At 36.4% G+C, this 18259-nt stretch overlaps 1 protein-coding gene across 2 annotated transcripts in view; it reads right to left on the minus strand.

The window, feature by feature from the left end:
- The window catches only part of MSH4 (mutS homolog 4), a 105385-nt gene that overhangs the window by 60940 nt on the left and 26186 nt on the right, over positions 1-18259 (minus strand). Inside the window, exons 6-8 of one of the 2 annotated variants that reach the window (XM_055585438.1) lie at positions 17787-17960; positions 11892-12064; positions 7479-7546 (exon numbers count right to left, since the gene is read on the minus strand). The exons of the other annotated variant lie outside the window; for it this stretch is intronic. Coding sequence (XP_055441413.1) covers positions 7479-7546; positions 11892-12064; positions 17787-17960 — 415 coding nt within the window. The remainder of the gene's footprint in view (positions 1-7478; positions 7547-11891; positions 12065-17786; positions 17961-18259) is intronic. 2 annotated transcript variants of the gene reach the window in all.

Below are 18259 nucleotides of genomic sequence, written 5' to 3' on the forward strand. Positions count from 1 at the left end.
ATTTTGCTATTTTTGGCTGCGCTGGGTCTTTGTTGCTGCACACGGCTGTACTCTAGTTGCAGTGCCCAGGCCTCTCACTGCAGTGGCTTCTCTTGTTGCAGGGCACGGGCTCTAGGCTGCACAAGCTTCGGCAGTTGTGGCACTCAGGCTCAGTAGTTGTGGTGCATGGGCTCAGTTGCCTTATGGACTGTAGGATCTTCCCAGATCAGGGATCAAATCCATGTCCACTGCATTGGCAGGTGGATTCTTAACCACTGGACCACCAGAAAAGCCCAGGAGGGGAATTTCAGAAGTACCAGCAGAATATTGACTGGTCATCATGTGAATGTTCACTTTCATAATGCCTGAAGACATTTTTGGCTGTAACAATTGGGGGTAACTGTCAGGGGACATTCAACTTTAAGGGATCCAATATGTTGCACTTTCTTCCTTTGTGTGCCATTTCTCAAGGACTCTCTGTTCCTTATCAGTTCCAGGAATACAGGAACAAGTAGAGCTGCATGCAGTTCTCAGGACTGAGATCATGGGAAAGAGCACCTGCTTGGATTCCCTTCAAGTGACTCCCTTCAGTGACTCTCTTCAGCGACCTTGTACTTAATGGACTATCCATTTTGTTGTAACTGGTGGAATTTCATTCTTTTTAATTGCTGAGTAATCATTTTACTGAAGATATATAAGCATGTGAAACGAAGTGAAATTGCTCAGTCGTGTCCAACTCTTTGCGACCCCATGGACTGTAGCCTACCAGGCTCCTCCCTACATGGGATTCTCCAGGCAAGAGTACTGGAGTGGGTTGCCATTTTCCTTCTCCAGGGGATCTTCCCAACCCAGGGATTGAACCCTGGTCTCCCGCATTCCAGGCAATATGCATTTCTGCTAATAAAGTACTCTTGTTCCACTAGAGACTTGGGTCCCCCACGTCCTTCTTTCTGTCTCCCACTAATTCTTTAGAGCGTGGAAACCTACTGAGCTCATTTTCTTGCCCGGGCTTTCAAGACCTTCTTGAGAAGACGCCCTGTGCCTTCCTGAGCGTTACAAGTCCAGTGCATGGGCTTTATTGATTTTCCACGTAACCCGAGGAATATTGCTCTTTCTCTCTTTCTTTTTGTCAACTCCAGTCCGCAGGTCTTGGTCTGTAAAAGACCGCAACAGGTAACAATTGGATTCTACTGGCATCTAGTGGGTAGAAGCTATGGTCCATGCTTAGAAACTCAGCCGTGTCCAACTCTTTGCAACCCCATGGACTGTAGCCCACCAGGTTCCTCTGTCCATGGGATTCTCCAGGCAAGAATACTGGAGTGGGTTGCCATTTCCTTCTTCAGGGGATGTTCCCGAACCAGGGATCAAACCCAGGTCTCCTATATTGCAGGAGGATTCTTTACTGTCTGAGTTAGCAGGGAAGCATCTAGTAGGTAGAAGCTATGGATACCACTAAACATTTTAGAATGCATAGAACAGTAAAAGAATTACCATCTCAACACATAAATAGTACAAAGTTGAGAAACTCTGCTGTAGAGGAGTTGTATTATACAAGTACTCTCTTAATCTCTTACATCACTGGTGATTTCCTTCCTGCTTCTTCTTTCTCTGTCTCTTTTCAATTTCTCCTAACCTTGACAGCATTGAAAAAATTAAATTGCTATAAACTTTACAGTTTCAAAGTACTAACTGTTGTCCATACCACATGAGCAGGGAGGCAGACCAGACCCTGCCCTAGGTGAGTACTCCAGATGAGTAACCCCAAAAGACACTTTAATTGCAGTTTGTAAGACCTTAAACTCTTGACCCACAGAAACTGAGAGGTAATAAATATGTATAGTTTTAAACTGCTATAGCTGAGGTCATTTGCTATGCTACAATAGAACACTAATTTTGATCCATGGGTCAGGAAGATCCCTGGAGAAGAGAATGGCAACCCATTCCAGTGTTCTTGCCTGGAGAATCCCATGGACAAAGCAGCCTGGTGGGCTAAGTCAGTGGGGTTGCAAAGAGTCAGACCTGACTGAGCAACTTACACACACACATATAAAGTCTCTTTACAGTTTGCTTTTTCAAAGTGAAGAAGAGAGTCTCACCAAGGAGAACTGGGAGACAACTCTCTATTAGCCTTTTGCATTTTTGCACATCTAATGAGCAAAGGCACTGACTGCCTTTGTTCTACACAGACTTTTCAAGGATGTTTGTATAGTGAACACACTTGAAAGATATATTGTCTACTTCTAGGGCAAAGGGTAGGTTTGCTCACAGTTCTTGAAAATAAAGATGGGGCCTCCCTGCAGAATAGCAGGCAAATATGGTTCAACCCCTGGGTTAAGAAGATCCCCTAGAGTAGGAAATGGCAAGCTACTCCAGTATTCTTGCCTGGAAAATTCCATGGACAGAGGAGCCTCGCGGGCTATAGTCCATGGGGTTGCAAAAAGTCAGACTCAACTGAGCAACTGAGCACATATGCTTACTGCCCATAAGATTCAGGTTCCCTAAGATCAGCAATTCTCTCCTGTGAAACACTGTATGTGCAGGTGTCACATAGCCCTCTTCACATCATCCTGTTGGAAAGGGAGCTTGGGGAAGCAGTGCAAGAAAATGTTGATATTCTGGCTGTGGCTATTGTTATGAGTATCAAGTCTTTTCTCTCTGATCTAGGAGTCTGTGTCTTCTGTTAGCATTTATCAAACTGTGGCAGGCTACCTTGTCACTTTGGAAGTAGGATAGAATATCGTATCCCTTACAGTTACTGATAACACTATGCTGTAATTGCTTTTTTTAAAAAATAAGAAAACAAAATCTCAAAATGAATTTTAAATTCCTTTGGATTAGAGACTTACTTCCTACTATATCCCTAGCACTCACCACAATGCTTGGTAAAATAACTTGTTGAATTAATGAAAGAAAGAGCTATGACCCAGATACTCTTTATGGCAGTCTGAAATCAATGGAAAAATTTTAAAACTTAGGTAAAACTTGAAAAAATTATTTAATATCAAAGTTTTCAAATGTGGGAGTAAGTACTTTGGATGTTTTATAATGGAAAATACAAACATTCTTAATGAAATACATTAAATAGTAAGGTTATAAAGACTACATAAAAAGAAAATACATCTGGATTAATTTTAAAAAGAAATTTAAGTTTGATTTTCAATGAATACTTATGATTGGAAAATATGCATTTTCTAAAAATCAATGTTCTTAACAGAAAATATAAGAATTCATCTTGGGTAAACAATTTCACACCAGAAATTTTCAGAGAACATTTAGTTCATTCAGAAGTTTAAGCCAATCATAAAATTCAGCCAACAGAACATTTAGTTCATCCACAAGTTTAAGCAAATCATGCCATTTAACCAGCACAAGTCTGAACTAATTTAGTAAATATTGTGTTTAATTAAGATATAGATGCTTATATTAAATTACTTTAAAGTCTCATTTAAATATATCTCCAGATGGTTAGGAAAACATCAACTGAGAAACAGTAAAGGAAGACTGAAATTTATGAATTATGTATGAAGTCAATATATTGCTTAAGTTTCCTTAAAAGTTAGTAAATCTCATCTGAAAAGTATTTTTTTAAAAAACCTCCACAAAGGACATATGTGCTGGTTAGGAAAAAATTTACAACTATGACTGGTCCCCCCAAAACTAAAAAGGATGATAAGTAACACTGGCCCTTAATAACCTTATGGAGCTAGTTACAGATTGCCTTTTTTGGACAAGAAGAAAGATTCCGGATTCTCAGTGTGCAGAATTACCTTATACCAAAATTTCTGGCTTTTCTAAAATCTGATAGTCAAATTGATTACAGAAGCTGGTTAGTTAATCACAGATATTTCTCAGAGAGGTAGTTGGCTAAAATGATATTCCTTTCTTAATAAAACCAGAAATGATCTAATGCAAAAATATGTACAGCTGACCCTTGAACAACACAGGTTAGAACTGCATGGATCCACTTAAATTCGGATCTTTTAAAATAAACACATATGTGTACTGGAGATGTATTTTCTCTTCCTTATGATTTTCTTAACATTTTCTTTTCTCCAGCCTACTTTATTTAAGAATACAGTATAAAAACATACTGTACACAAAACATGTATTAAGTAGCTACTTAGGTTTATCAGGTTTATCCTTGGAGAAGGAAATGGCAACCCACTCCAGTATTCTTGCCTGGAAAATCCCATGGATTGAGGAGCCTCGTAGGCTACAGTCCATGGGGTAGCAAAGAGTTGGACACAACTGAGCAACTTCACTTCACTAGGTTTATCAGTAAGGATTCCAATCAACAGTAGGTTATCAGTAGTTAAGTTTAAGTGAAAGTGAAAGTTGCTCAGTTATATCCAACTCTTTGTGACCCCATGGACTATTACAGTCCATGGAATTCTCCAGGCCAGAATATTGCAGTGAGTAGCCTTTCCCTTCTCCAGGGGATCTCCCCAACCCAGGGATCGAACTCAGGTCTCCCACATTGCAAGCCAATTCTTTACCAACTGAGCTATCAGGGATAGTTAAGTTTGGAGGAAGTAAAAAATTATATGAGGAATTTCAATTGTGCAGAGGGGTTAGCACCCCTAAGCCTGATGTTGTCCAAAGGTCAACTGTATGTTACTAATTCTTATAGCTAGTGATGCTAAAGCATGAATATGTATGACTATGTAATACTACATATTACACATTACACAATGTGACAACAATGAGACTGCTCTCAGGCATAACCTGATAATTAATTCTTTCCTATAATAAAATTGAAACAAAGTCTTTGCTTACACACAGCTGAGAGTTGAATTGTGTCCCCCTCTAAAAAAGATATTTTGAAGTCTAAACACTCAGTACCTCAAAACACAGTCTTATTTGGAACTAGGGTCACAGAAATAACGAGTTAAGATGACATCATATTGTAGTAGGGTAGACTCCTAATTCAATATGACTGGTTTCAAATAAAACACAGTCATGTGAAGGACTTCCCTGGGAATCCACCTGCCAATACAAAGGATGTGGGTTTGATCCCTGGTCCAGGAAGATCCCACATGCCGTGGAGCAACTAAGCCCATGAGCCACAACTACTAAAGCCCATATACCCTAGAGCCCATGCTCTGCAACAAGAGAAGCCACTGCAATGAGAAGCCTATGCACCACAATAAACAGTGGTCCCTGTTAACCACAATTAGAGAAAGTCTGCGTGCATCAACAAAGACCCAGCACAGCCAAAAACATAAATAAACAAATAAGAAAAAGACAGCCACGTGAAGACACAGACACAGGGAAACCACCATGTGACAAGGAAAAGAGAGATTAAATGTATATAGCAAGTCAAGGAACACCAAAGATTACCAACAAACCACCAAAAGCTAGAAACAGGTAAGAAAGGATTCTCCTACAGGTTTCAGAGGAAACATAGCCCTGCCAACATCTTGATTTCAGACTTCTACCCTCCAGACCTGCAACAATAAAATTATAGTGTTTTAAGCCATGCAGTGTATAGAATTTGTTTCAGCAGGCCCAGGAAACTAGTATTAATTGTAAGTACAGAGTAGCCATTTCCTATTCCTACACTGAGTTGCATTTTTTCTGTGTTAAAACATGGCATTCATAAGTAAAACTGTTACTTAAGATACTTTTCATTTGAAAATACCATTCAAAGCAGGACATCTGGCAAAAGATCATAAGGGCTAACTGGTCCTTTGGGTTTATATTCATAATTGATCACTCATTTTTAAGTCTCTGAAAGTCTGAAAATATTTGATGGCTCCAAAAACACTGCTAAACCAGTACAGAGGTTAAAAAATAAAGGTTAATGACACATGTTAACAAGAACATATCCGGAAGTAAAGTGAAAAAGCCTTTATATATTCTGTTGAACAGAAGTTTTTTAATTGGATATATTCCCAGCTTGTGTTATTTTTGCTTTTGTTGTCACTACTCTATGCTTCTTACACCACATGAGAAGTGATGTAATATTATTTGAAGGTAGACTGAACTCAGCTAAAGATGTATTCTATAAACCTGAAAGCAACCATTAAAATAAAAAAAACAATGAACTTATCCAATAAATCAACAGAGGAGTAAAATGGGATCATAAAAGTATCCATTTAAACCAAAAGAAGTCAGAAGAAAAGGAAAAGAGAATATAAGTGAGATAAATGTAAAAAAGTACCATAACAGAAGATTTAAATTGTAACATACCAATAATCTAATTAAGTACAAATGAAATAAATACCCTAATTAAAAGTTCATTCCAGAAGAAACAGGTAACCTGAATAGCATCATATCTATTTAAGAAATTGAATTTATACTCAAGAATCTCCCTACAAAGAATAATTCCAAGTTTTAACAGCTTTATTTGTGAATTCCACCAAACATTTAAGGAAGAAATAATATTAACACCAGTTATACACAAACACTATGAGAAACTGAAGTGGAAGGAATGCCTCTAACCTCATTGTATGGTATCGATTAATTTTGTTTCAGATTTCAGTTGTTCTAGGTTACCTCTCATTTGTATATATTGAATTTTAAAGTGTTTCAATTATTTAAGGAAACTCCCAATTCTCCTCCTGTCCAACAGCCAAAACTTTTCCATATGATGATGTTTTTATTATAAATGAACCTTAAGAGTATTTCCTCTACCATATGAAAAGGCTTCCTAAATATAGGTAAGCCTTCAGTGGATTTGCAAAGTAATCAAATTTCAAATAAAATTCTACTGATACAGGACTTCTTTCCTTTTTAAGCACATGAGCAAAAATATGCAGGTGATCCTTGAACAACATAGGATTGAACAGTGCAGGCCCACTCATAGTGGATTTTATTCAATAAATAGAGTATAACACAATCCAATTGGCTGAATCTGCAGATGGAGACCCCTTAGATGCAGAAGGCTGACTGTAAAGTTACATGCTGGTTTTCGATTGCATTCGGGATGGGGAAGAGGGTGCCCTAACCCCTACACTGTTCAAGGGTTAACTTGTAAATGTATTTGATAAAAGCAAATATTTCTCAATTCACTTTAAAGAGAAATGAAAACCATCTATTATTTTCTTTATAGAATGTGCCTACAGGCACTATTTAAATTTGTAAAAATCCAAAGCCTTGTTTCATATTTAAAGGTTAAGCATACTTGAAAACTAACTAATCAAACTTCACATAATGATCATCTTTTAAAGGACCTTGGAACTAACATAATTTTTATCTAGTTTATTAAACAAATGTTTTGCAATCTAAGGTTTTTGAAAACTATGTCCAAACTCTTTAAATAAATATTTGATAAATGAAATATGTCAATTCCTCAATTAATAAACTTTTAATTTTAAGTAGATCATATATGATAACACATTGAGGAGAAAAGCTTCCTTTAAAAAGGCATAAAAATATTTCAGATAGTAATGACAAAGTACTTTTCCAAAAAACTTTCATATTTTCCAATTATTACATCATATTGACAAGTTATATCATATAATATATAATAAAATAACATGTATACATTAACATACCGTATCTTGCTTTGGAATTTGAACTAAAACAGAAAGAAGTTGCTCTGTATCAAGAAATCTTGCTATAACTGAAACAAACAGAAAATATGAGCAGTTAAACTTTATGTTACAGTTTAAAATATAGAGTATATAAAGTATTATCCCCAAATAATAATATAGCACAGTTTTACCTGCAAATACCACTTGTTATAATTGTCTTCATCTATTTTACATTTACCAGGGATAAAATAATAAATTATAGTGTTCTTTTCCTAAATTTGATTACTCAGAATTTGTCTTCAAATTTTGACACTGTTGATCACCCCTTCCTTCTTGAAACTTTACTTCTCTGACTTAAATATGTTGCTTATCATAATTTTCTTCCCACTTTTTTGATCTCCAACTTTTCTTCATGATACTTAAAAGATAAGATTAAAAGTCTAAAAGCATCAGTCAACCACTAACCACGTAACTTTCCAGGAGTTACCTAACTTCTCTGAACTTTAGCTGTTCTCATCTTTTAAAAGATGAGATGGTTCATCAAAAAACTAAAAATAGAACTACCATATGATCTAGAAATTCCACTCCAGGGTATATATCCAGAGAAAACAAAAATACTAATTCAAAAAGATACAAGTACCCCTATGTTCACAGCAGCATTATTCATAATTGCCAAGATATTGTACCTAAATGTCCATCAAGAGACAGTGAATAAAGAAGTTGTGATACACACACACACACACATATATGTATACATGTATACACACACAATGGAATACTACTCAGCCATAAAAAAAAACAGTAAAATTTTGTCATTTGTGAAAACATGAATGGACCTAGAGGATATTACACTTAGTGAAATAAATCAGGCAGAGAAAGACAAATTAGTATATGTGGAATCTAAAAACTAAAACAAATAAGCAAATATAACAAAACAGAAACAGACTCACAGATACAGAGAACCAACTAGTGGTTACCAATGGGGAGAAAGTAGGGAGGGGGGAAAAGAGATGGATGGGGGATTAAGAGGTACAAACTACTATATATAAAATAAGTAAGTTATAAAGCATATGTTATACAGCATAGCGAATATAGCCATAAATTTGTAATAACTTTAAACAGAGTATAATCTATGAAAATTTTGAATCATTACATTGTACACCTGACACTAATATTGTTAATCAACCATATCCCTGTGAAAATAAATTAAATTTAGGGACTTCCCTGGCAGTCCAGTGGTTAAGACTCCATACTTCCAATGCAGGGAGTACAGGTTCAATCCCTGGTTGGGGAACTAAAATCCTGCATGCCACAAAACTTAATTAACTACTTAAATTTTTAAAAGTTTTTAAAGCAGAACATGAGACATGCTATGTTCAAGTAACTAAAAGAAATTCAATTATACTAGAAGAAGGCAGAATGAAAAGTGACAAGTAACAAGACGTGCTGTGGGAAACGAGAAAGAAAGCCGTCCAGAAGAGTTTGGGTTTTATCCTAAAAGCATTAGAAAGAGATTGAAAGATTTCATGCAAGTGGGTATGTGGTAGCTCTGCAAAGATTTCCACGTTCTAATCCCTGGAACGTTTGTATATGTTATCTGGTAACAGGGACTTTGAAGATGAGATGAAGTTTAAGCTTCTTGAAATGGAGAGATTATTCTGGATTATTTGTTAGTCCCAAAGTAATCAATCACAAGAGTCCTTCTAAGAGAGAGGCAGGAGGATCGGTCAAAGAGAGAAGATATAAGGACAAAAGCAAAAGCTAAAAAATAGAGAAGAAACTATTCTCCTGGCTTTGAAGATGAAGGAAGAGCCATGAGTCAAGGAATGTAGAAGGCCTCTAGAAACTGGAAAAGGCAAGGGAACAATTTTGTCCCAAAACCTCCAGAAGAAAAATGGACCCACTAACACATTGACTTTCGTCCAGTAAAACTGATTTATGACTTTCAAAATTGTAAGATAATTAATTCATGCTGTTTTAAGCCTCAAAATTTGTTACATCAACAGGAAGAAACTAATAAAGAGTAATATGTTCATATTTATATTTTCAAAAGATTACTCAGGCTCCAATATAGAGAAGAGACTATAAAGAACAAGGCTGGAGGACAAGGCCAAATAGAAGGCTGCAGCAATAAATCAGATTATAGATAAATGGTACTCTGGGCTGGAGCAGCAGCACTGGGAAATAGAAGCTAATACCTATAAGATATATATAGAAGAGAGACTTTACAGAATTTGATGATTAATTTCAGAGAAGGTAAGTGTCAAGAATGACTTCCAGTTGGTCATCTGGTTTGGTTAACAGCTTGGATGTAGAGCTATTCTTTGAAATCAGAAGGGATTGATTTAGAAGGAAATCCACAGTCTGGATACATTAAATCTGAGGTGATTAGGAAAAATCTAATAAGTGCTCAGTAGGCAATAAGATACATGGGGCTGAAGGTCTATAAAGATATCTGGGCATGAAATGTAAATTTGGAAGTTACAGGTATGTGAATGATAATTATAAGACCAAGAAAATGGGTAAATCATATAATAAGAAAATACAGAGTAAAAAGGCAACCTAAGACATAGTTTTGAAGCACCACAGCATTCAGGGAATGAGCAAAGGAAAACAAGCCTAAAAAGAAGACTCAGGAGTCTTTCTCTCTTCCATTTGAAAGGAAGGAATCTGGGGTTTTCACTCTGTTACCTGATCAATGACAGAACTTTCTAAAGACATTCCAAGACAGTCTACAGTCCTGCAGTCTATTTGTAAATTATAAAGATAACATTACAAGGGAGATGGACAGTCAGAAACTTTTTAAAGAAGTGAGTGACAGAGCTTTAAAAAAAGGAAACTCCAAAGAAGTAGGAGGAAAATCAAATTGTATAATCACAGAAGCAAAGAAAGGTAGTAATTCAATAAGGAGAGATTTTGGCAGTACCAGAGAAGTTGGATTTCAAATAGAACTGTGTGTGTGTTAGTCGCTCAGTCATATCTGACTCTTTGCAACTCCACAGATTGTAGCCTGACAGGTTTCCCCTTCCACAGGATTCTCCAAGCAAGAGTACTGCAGTGAGTTGCCATGCCCTTCTCCAGGGGATCTTCCTGACCCAAGGATAGAACCCAGGTCTCCCGCATTCCAGGCAGATTCTTTACCATTTGAGCTACCTGGGAAGCCCCAAATAGAACTAATATGTGCCCATTAAATTTAACAACAATGAGACTATGGGAATGTCTTAGGCTTGATTCTCCAGAAAGAGACTCTGAAATGAGGATTTATATGCAAGTATTAGATTAAGAATTTGCTTCCATGAGAAACCAATAGAGAAGAGAAGGACAGGAAAGGGAAAAAAGCCAAGCAAAAACATAATTTCAGGCAAAATTCTACGGAGGGTAACTTCAGTTCATGCTGTAGAAGACCTTCTGGACATTACATTCATGGTTATTGCCAAAACAGTGTGAGGCAGTTAGGCTTTCATATTCCCACACTATTCAGTCATTTAAGGGCCCACAAGGCATATTTGACCCTCTCTGCTTAGAGCACAGCCCTCTAATAGCCTGAGGGTAGACCTCTAAAGTGAGTCCAGGTGCAGGCCATTAGAAGCAAAACCACACAGAACAGGGAAAAGGGGCACAGAGAAAATTAAAAGAGACCCGACAGGATATGGACGGAAAACCAACAATGTCTGCTATACTGACCTTGATGAGCAGTCTCAGCACAGTAGTAGGCACAGAAAGAAGACTGATTGAAATGGGGTGATGAAGAGAAGACAGTATGTGCATAAAATCTGTTTTTCAACAGGTGATTAATGGTAGAATAGAGATAAGATGTTGCTGTAAACCACAACGGTGACCAGTTAAAAATAAGCCTTTTCACACTTTTTCCAAAGCCTCACAAAATACACAGGAATACATAGAAAAAAATGAATATACTCAGCAACATTGGAAATGCAGTCACAGTCAGTATAATGTGAGAATTTTGAAGAAATTATACTAATTAAAAGATATTTAGAATTGGACTGAAGAAACCTGAAGACTGTCAATGCCTTCTAGATTTTCATGTACTACTTCAGTTTAGACCACCAGAACAACAGTGGGGATATAGAAGACAGAAAAAGTGGCTAAAATCCAGGAACTAGACTAGGATCAGTGCAGATTAACTGCCCTTTCACTTACAGATTTAAGAAAAATATTGCACTGCCATGCCAGTGAACAGGTGCCAAGGGCAATTCTCTTACCTCATGAGTTGGACTGCATCCCCGCAAAAGAAATTTGGTAATCCCAAATCCTGGTATCTGAATGTGACATTACTTGGAAACTAGATCTTTGCAGATGTCATCAAATTAAGATAACATCATTAGGATGAGCCTTAATCCAACAGGACTGGTATCATTTTAGAAAGACATATATTTTTAATAATTTGTGTTTGTAAAAATAGATGATGTTTACCTGACTGAAGTCCAAAAAAAAGTTCCTCATCTTGAAGCAGTTCCTGAACACAATCTAATCTCATGTTAATGGTTTCAACATCAACTAGAGGTTCTAATATATTAGAACGAAGTCTTCTACTTCCTCCAGGAGTCTTAGTATAATTTAGAACACCAAAGAGCGTGTGATTATTCCTTTAAAAGCATAAGTTAGGAAAATTTCATTAAGTATACAAAGGAGAAACCAATAAAACTGTAATTTAACTATTTAAAATTTATTTAAATTACTTTACAATACTGTGGTTTTTGCCATACATCAACATGAATCAGTCATGGGTGTACATGTGTCCCACCATCCTGAACCCCAATGCCACCTCCCTCCCCACCCCACCCCTCTGGGTTGTCCCAGAGCACCAGCTTTGGGTACACTGCTTCATGCATTGAATTTTCACTGGTCATCTATTTTACATAAGGTAATATACATGTTTTAATGCTATGCTCTCATATTGTCCCACCCTTGCCTTCTCCCATGTAGTTTTAAAATAATCCTATAATCTACAATAGTGATTCTCAAACTTTCATATTCATACAAATCACATGAGGATTCTGATTCAGTCTGGGATGAGGCCTGATAATCTACATTTTAAATAAACTCTCAGGTATGCTGTCAGTCAGTGAAGCACACTTTGATTAACAAGGATCTACAGCATCCTCTTGCATCAGTGAATGACTTTTTTTCATAGACCAGTTACAATACTCAGACTAATATAAAATGTTCTAGTCCATGGCATTCTATCAATAATAACAAGATATCAATAATACATACTTAAGGGGGAAGAGAACTTTACACTGATAAAACATGTATTTAACATAATCACTCTGTTCTAATTTATGAAGTTAGAGAATTATAAAAGAGAAAGAAAGAAAATAATATCAGGTACAGAAACTATTATAAACAAATAGGACTCTACAGAGAATGACAAGAAGGATTGCTTTAGTTAGGTTGAGAAAGACCTGTATTTATATCTGACAGTTGAATTAAGACATCCATACCAAGATGATGATGAGACGGGAATAATTATGACAATGATGGTGAGACTAGCTAACATACTGAACACAAAGTATATGCCAGGCCTTATTCTAAGAAATGTACATATATTATTTAATTCTAATAACAATGGTATGGGCTAGATGCTATTATTAACCACATTTTATAAGGGAAGAAACTGAAACACAAAGAAATTAAGTAATCTGCCTGAGGTTTCCAAATAAGTGAACAACAATAATAAAAGAGTTACCAGTTAAAAGGGGCAAAACAGAATAGCAATTTAAGCCCAGGTAGTCTTCCTGGTGGGGAAGGAAATGGCAACCCACTCCAATATTCTTGCCAGGAGAATCCCATGAACAGAAGAGCCTGGCAGGCCACAGTCCATGTGGCCACAAGAGCCGGACAAGATTTAACAACTAAACCACCACCAGTCTTTCTGGCTCTAGAACCAGAAAGATCAAGGTTGGTGGAGCACTGCAAGGAAAGAATTAAGAGAAATGAATAAAGAAGTTGAAAGAAATCAGAACACAGAAGTCCTTGTAGGACATGGTAAAGAGTCTGAATTACACTCTAAAGGTAACAGGAGCACTGGAAGACTTTTAAGCATTAAAGTTTCAAGATGTAATTTCTGGTTTAAAAGGATCACTTTCTGGCCACTAGGTTGAGAATAGACTAATTGTAGGGAGAGGAAGAAGACAGAGAGACAAGTTAGGGGCTATTATACTATATAGTTCAGTTCAATTCAGTCGCTCAGTCATGTCCGACTCTTTGTGACCCCATGAATCACAGCACGCCAGGCCTCCCTGTCCATCACCAACTCCCTGAGTTCACTCAAACTCACGTCCATCGAGTAGGTGATGCCATCCAGCCATCTCATCCTCTGTCCTCTTTTCCTCCTGCCCCCAATCCCTCCCAGCATCAGAGTCTTTTCCAATGAGTCAACTCTTCGCATGAGGTGGCCAAAGTACTGGAGTTTCAGCTTTAGCATCATTCCTTCCAAAGAAATCCCAGGGCTGATCTCCTTCAGAATGGACTGGTTGGATCTCCTTGCAGTCCAAGGGACTCTCAAGAGTCTTCTCCAACACCACAGTTCAAAAGCATCAATTCTTCGGCACTCAGCTTTCCTCACAGTCCAACTCTCACATCCATACATGACCACTGGAACTCTCACATCCATACATGACCACTGGAAAAACCATAGCCTTGACGAGATGGACCTTTGTTGGCAAAGTAATGTCTCTGCTTTTCAATATTGTATCTAGGTTGATCATAACTTTTCTTCCAAGGAGTAAGCGTCTTTTAATTTCATGGCTACAGTCACCATCTGCAGTGATTTTGGAGCCCCCAAAAATAGTCTGACACTGTTTCCCCATCTATTGCCCATGAAGTGATGGGTCCAGGCTAAAATGATGGAGTTATGGATTAGAGTTGTGGGGGCTTCCCTGGTGGCTCAGCAGGTAAACAATCCACCTGCAATGCAGGAGATACGGGAGACGCAGCTTCAATCCCTAGGTTGTGAAGATAACCTGGAGGAGGAAAGGGCAACCCACTCCAGTATTCTTGCCTGAAAAATCCCATGAACAGAGGAGCCTGGCAGGCTGCAGTCCAAAGGGTCACAAAGAGTCAGACACAACTCAGCAACTGAGCAGTAAAAGTATGGTGTTAAGTTTGTAGACTTGGAAATGATAAGACTCAGAATATGAACGTACTCTAAAGGGTGAGTCAAGAGGATTTACTGACATATTGAATTTGGGTTAAGAGAAGAAAGGAAATAAAAATGATTTAAGTTATCAGACTATCAAATTTTTAGTATATCAATTTAAACATATTTTTAAGAAATTACTCAAATCAAGCCCTGGCTGGGAGTCAGGAGGTTATCATAGGTAAGTCACAGGTACAATTTTGAGAACTGGTCTTTTGCAGGAACAAAAGTAGGGAGCACACCTAAACCTGCCATTTGCTATAGAAATCAATGATGGAAACTATACTGAACAAGTGACAAGTCCATAGAAGCATTAGAGCTATTCAGATAGTTTAGTAGGTAGCATGCTCATCTTTCAACCTAATATTCTTTGGTTTAAGTCAGGGAAAAGACCTCAATTTCTCCTCTCAACTACAATATGAACTCTTGAAGGTCAAATATCTTATCATTTAATATATGGCAGAAACTCAAGCAATGTTTGATGATGACAATGGTCAAACAATGATTAACTATGACATGTGACAAAGTAAAACTGATTATAAAACCCTTTGTAATAATTACCAGCCTTAGTTATTGACTGTCTATATTACCCTATGTTATTTTAACTTAGAAAGTCAACAACAGAGTAGTTTATCCAGATATTATTTTATCTTTTCCCAGGCAACAGAAAAAATATTACTTATTCACTAAGCTGGAAAGGAATAACTACTATTAATTACATTCTCCTTTAAAAGGTTATAATTTTAGATCACCATTATCCAGTGGAACTGCAAAGGTGCAGAGGTCACTACACTGATGGATGACAAAAAGTAGTATATACAGTAGTATTCCTACTTTACTAAAAGTAGTACCAACAGTACCTAGATAGATCTAAACTGTTCTTGATGACTGAAGTAAATAATAAAATTAGATATGTCTGGAGATTTCATATAGTGGAAAGTAAAGCCAAGATAAGAATGCACAAAGCGACAGAAATATTTACACTGAAGCTCTGAAACTGGCATAAGCACCTTAAGGCTTCAATTGTCTAAAGCACTCTTTATTCTATTCAATACTCTTAATACTAAAATTTGTATTTATTGATATCTGAGGTTATCGATATATTAATTACTAAAAGCTGAGATTTTACTCCAAGCTTACTTACTCCCAACCTGCACTTTACCAAACTAAATAGCTTAAGTTTCCTTGCACATATCATATTACTATACTGAAAATCATGCTTTCAAAACCTTTTTATACACTGTCTTACTACTTTTTTTACTCTTTAATCTGGAAAACTTCTATTTATATTTCAAAACTCATGTCTGGGCTAAAAAAAAAAAAGTCAAGGTATTATCCCCTCTAGAAAACCGTTTCTATAATAATTCTTTTACTCCTTAACTAAGCCAAATTAACTTTCTCTCTCTGCTATGAGCCCGTCATTTTTTATGCAAATTTTCATCACCATACAGTCAACCCTTTCTATAGGCAATTGACTCTAAGACCTCTAACGGATACCAGAATCCGTGGATACTTAAATCCTTTATATAAAATGGCCTACTACAGTGGGCCCTCCATATCCACAAGTTCCATATCTGTGAATTCAACCAACGGTGGGTCCCTCGGTTACAGAGGGCCTGATGTACTTAGTACATGTTAATTACCTATGATACTATAGTCTCTTCCTCCGGACTATAATTCCTCAAGGAGATAAACCATGACTCACTAATTCTTTGCACCAAATTGAACCCATATTAAACCATATAGTTTATTCCTACTATAAACACCACCACAGGTTGATTACATTATCTTCTAATGACATTTTGATTCTAGTTTATTCAACCATTATGAAATCTTATAAAACCTCATGTTTACAGTGTGTATGTGCATGGACAACACACACATATGCACAAACACATGAGCAATCTCCCATTCTCCCTTTCATTCATGTTTACCATCAATATTCATCTAACTGAAGCTAATAATAAACCAATAAAACCAGCAATCTAGTCATACACAAAGACCATTTTTATCATTTTCAACTACTTCACCTTCTCAAATGATTATGTAGCCCCTTGAATTTCCTGTATTTAATGCTTTTAAAACTGGTTATTTCAGCATTGTAGTATTCTGCACACAATAACTTCTTTTTTATTATGGTAAAACATACAAAACACAAATTTTACCATTTTAACCATATTACGCTCACTATTCAGTGCCATTAGGTATACTTGCAATAATGTGCAACCATTACTACCATTCGTTTCCAGAGCTTTCTCATCATCCCAAATATAAACTCTGAATCCATTAAACAATAACTCTCCCATTCCCCAGTTCCCCCAGCCCCTGATAACCTGTCTACTTTCTGTTGCCATAAATTTGCTTATTCTAGGTACTTCACCTTTTGTGTCCAGCGTATTTCACTTAACACAATGTTTTCAAGGTTCATACATCTTGTGGCAGAATTTCATTCCTTTTTAAAGCTGAATGATATTCCATTATATGTATACATCTTATTTGTATACACTTTATTAGTCACTGGTTGATGGACATTTGGTTTGTTTCCACATTTTGGCTACTGTGAATCATGCTGCTATGAATACTTGAGTGCAAGTATCTGTTTGAATCTCCACTCTCAGTTCTTCTGGGTATATACCAAGAAGCAGAATTTCTGGATTGTATGGTAATGCCAAATTTAGCTTTTTGAGGAACCACCACATGGTTTCTCAAAGTGCCTCCACCATTTTATATCCCTACCATAAACGGATTAGGATTCTAATTTCTCCATCCTTACCAATTCTTATCTTCCATTTATTTAATAATAACTATACTAACAGTGGGAAGTGATAACTGTTTTTGATATGTATTTCCCTAACAAATAGTGATGTTGAGCTCTTGCTTATTGTACCTCTGTATATCTTCTTTGGAGAAACATCTGTTCAAGTCTTCTGCTTAATTTTGAAATGGTTGTCAGATTTTTTTTTCTTATTTTGTAAAAATATCTTTTTAAAACTTGATTTTGGTGAAAACATTTGAGCAATTCAGCAACAATGGTATAAATATTAAAAATGTTTATTTTCAATATTTCTCCACTGAACAACTTTAAAAAATATAAAGTAACTATTCATAGAAAAATATGATAATAAAATATACTGATATATTTCCTAATAAAAAATGGATAATCTTACCTAGAGTCTTGATTATTAATTAGTAATTCAAGGTTTTGGGCTGATGATGAATCTATCATGGCTGTCTGTTCACTACCCTGGAAACGAATCTTTAGCGATTTTGGTGCGTAAACTGAATTTTGAATAAATTCAACATATTTTAATAAAGCTGCAACAGCCGCAAGGCAGTAATATCTGTAAGGTAACCGATGATACACCACTATAAATCTCTGTAATAAAAGTATTGCTATAAAGGAAAACATTAATTTTACTTTTATAGCAAAATTATAAATATTTGCATAGCTTTGCTTAAATTCAAAGGGAAAAAGCACTCCAAGTGTTCCTCATTTTGGATGACTAGTTAAATTACCTCTAATGCATAAAAGTTGAAAAAACAGACAATTCTCTGAAGTCTGAGTCTTAAAGAATAAAGTTAAAAGAATAAAAAATGGATTCCCAGTAAGTCACGTTAGAATTCAACACTCAATGGTACC

This window comes from Bubalus kerabau, chromosome 6 (genome assembly GCF_029407905.1).
Source record: "Bubalus kerabau isolate K-KA32 ecotype Philippines breed swamp buffalo chromosome 6, PCC_UOA_SB_1v2, whole genome shotgun sequence".
NCBI lineage: Eukaryota > Metazoa > Chordata > Mammalia > Artiodactyla > Bovidae > Bubalus > Bubalus kerabau.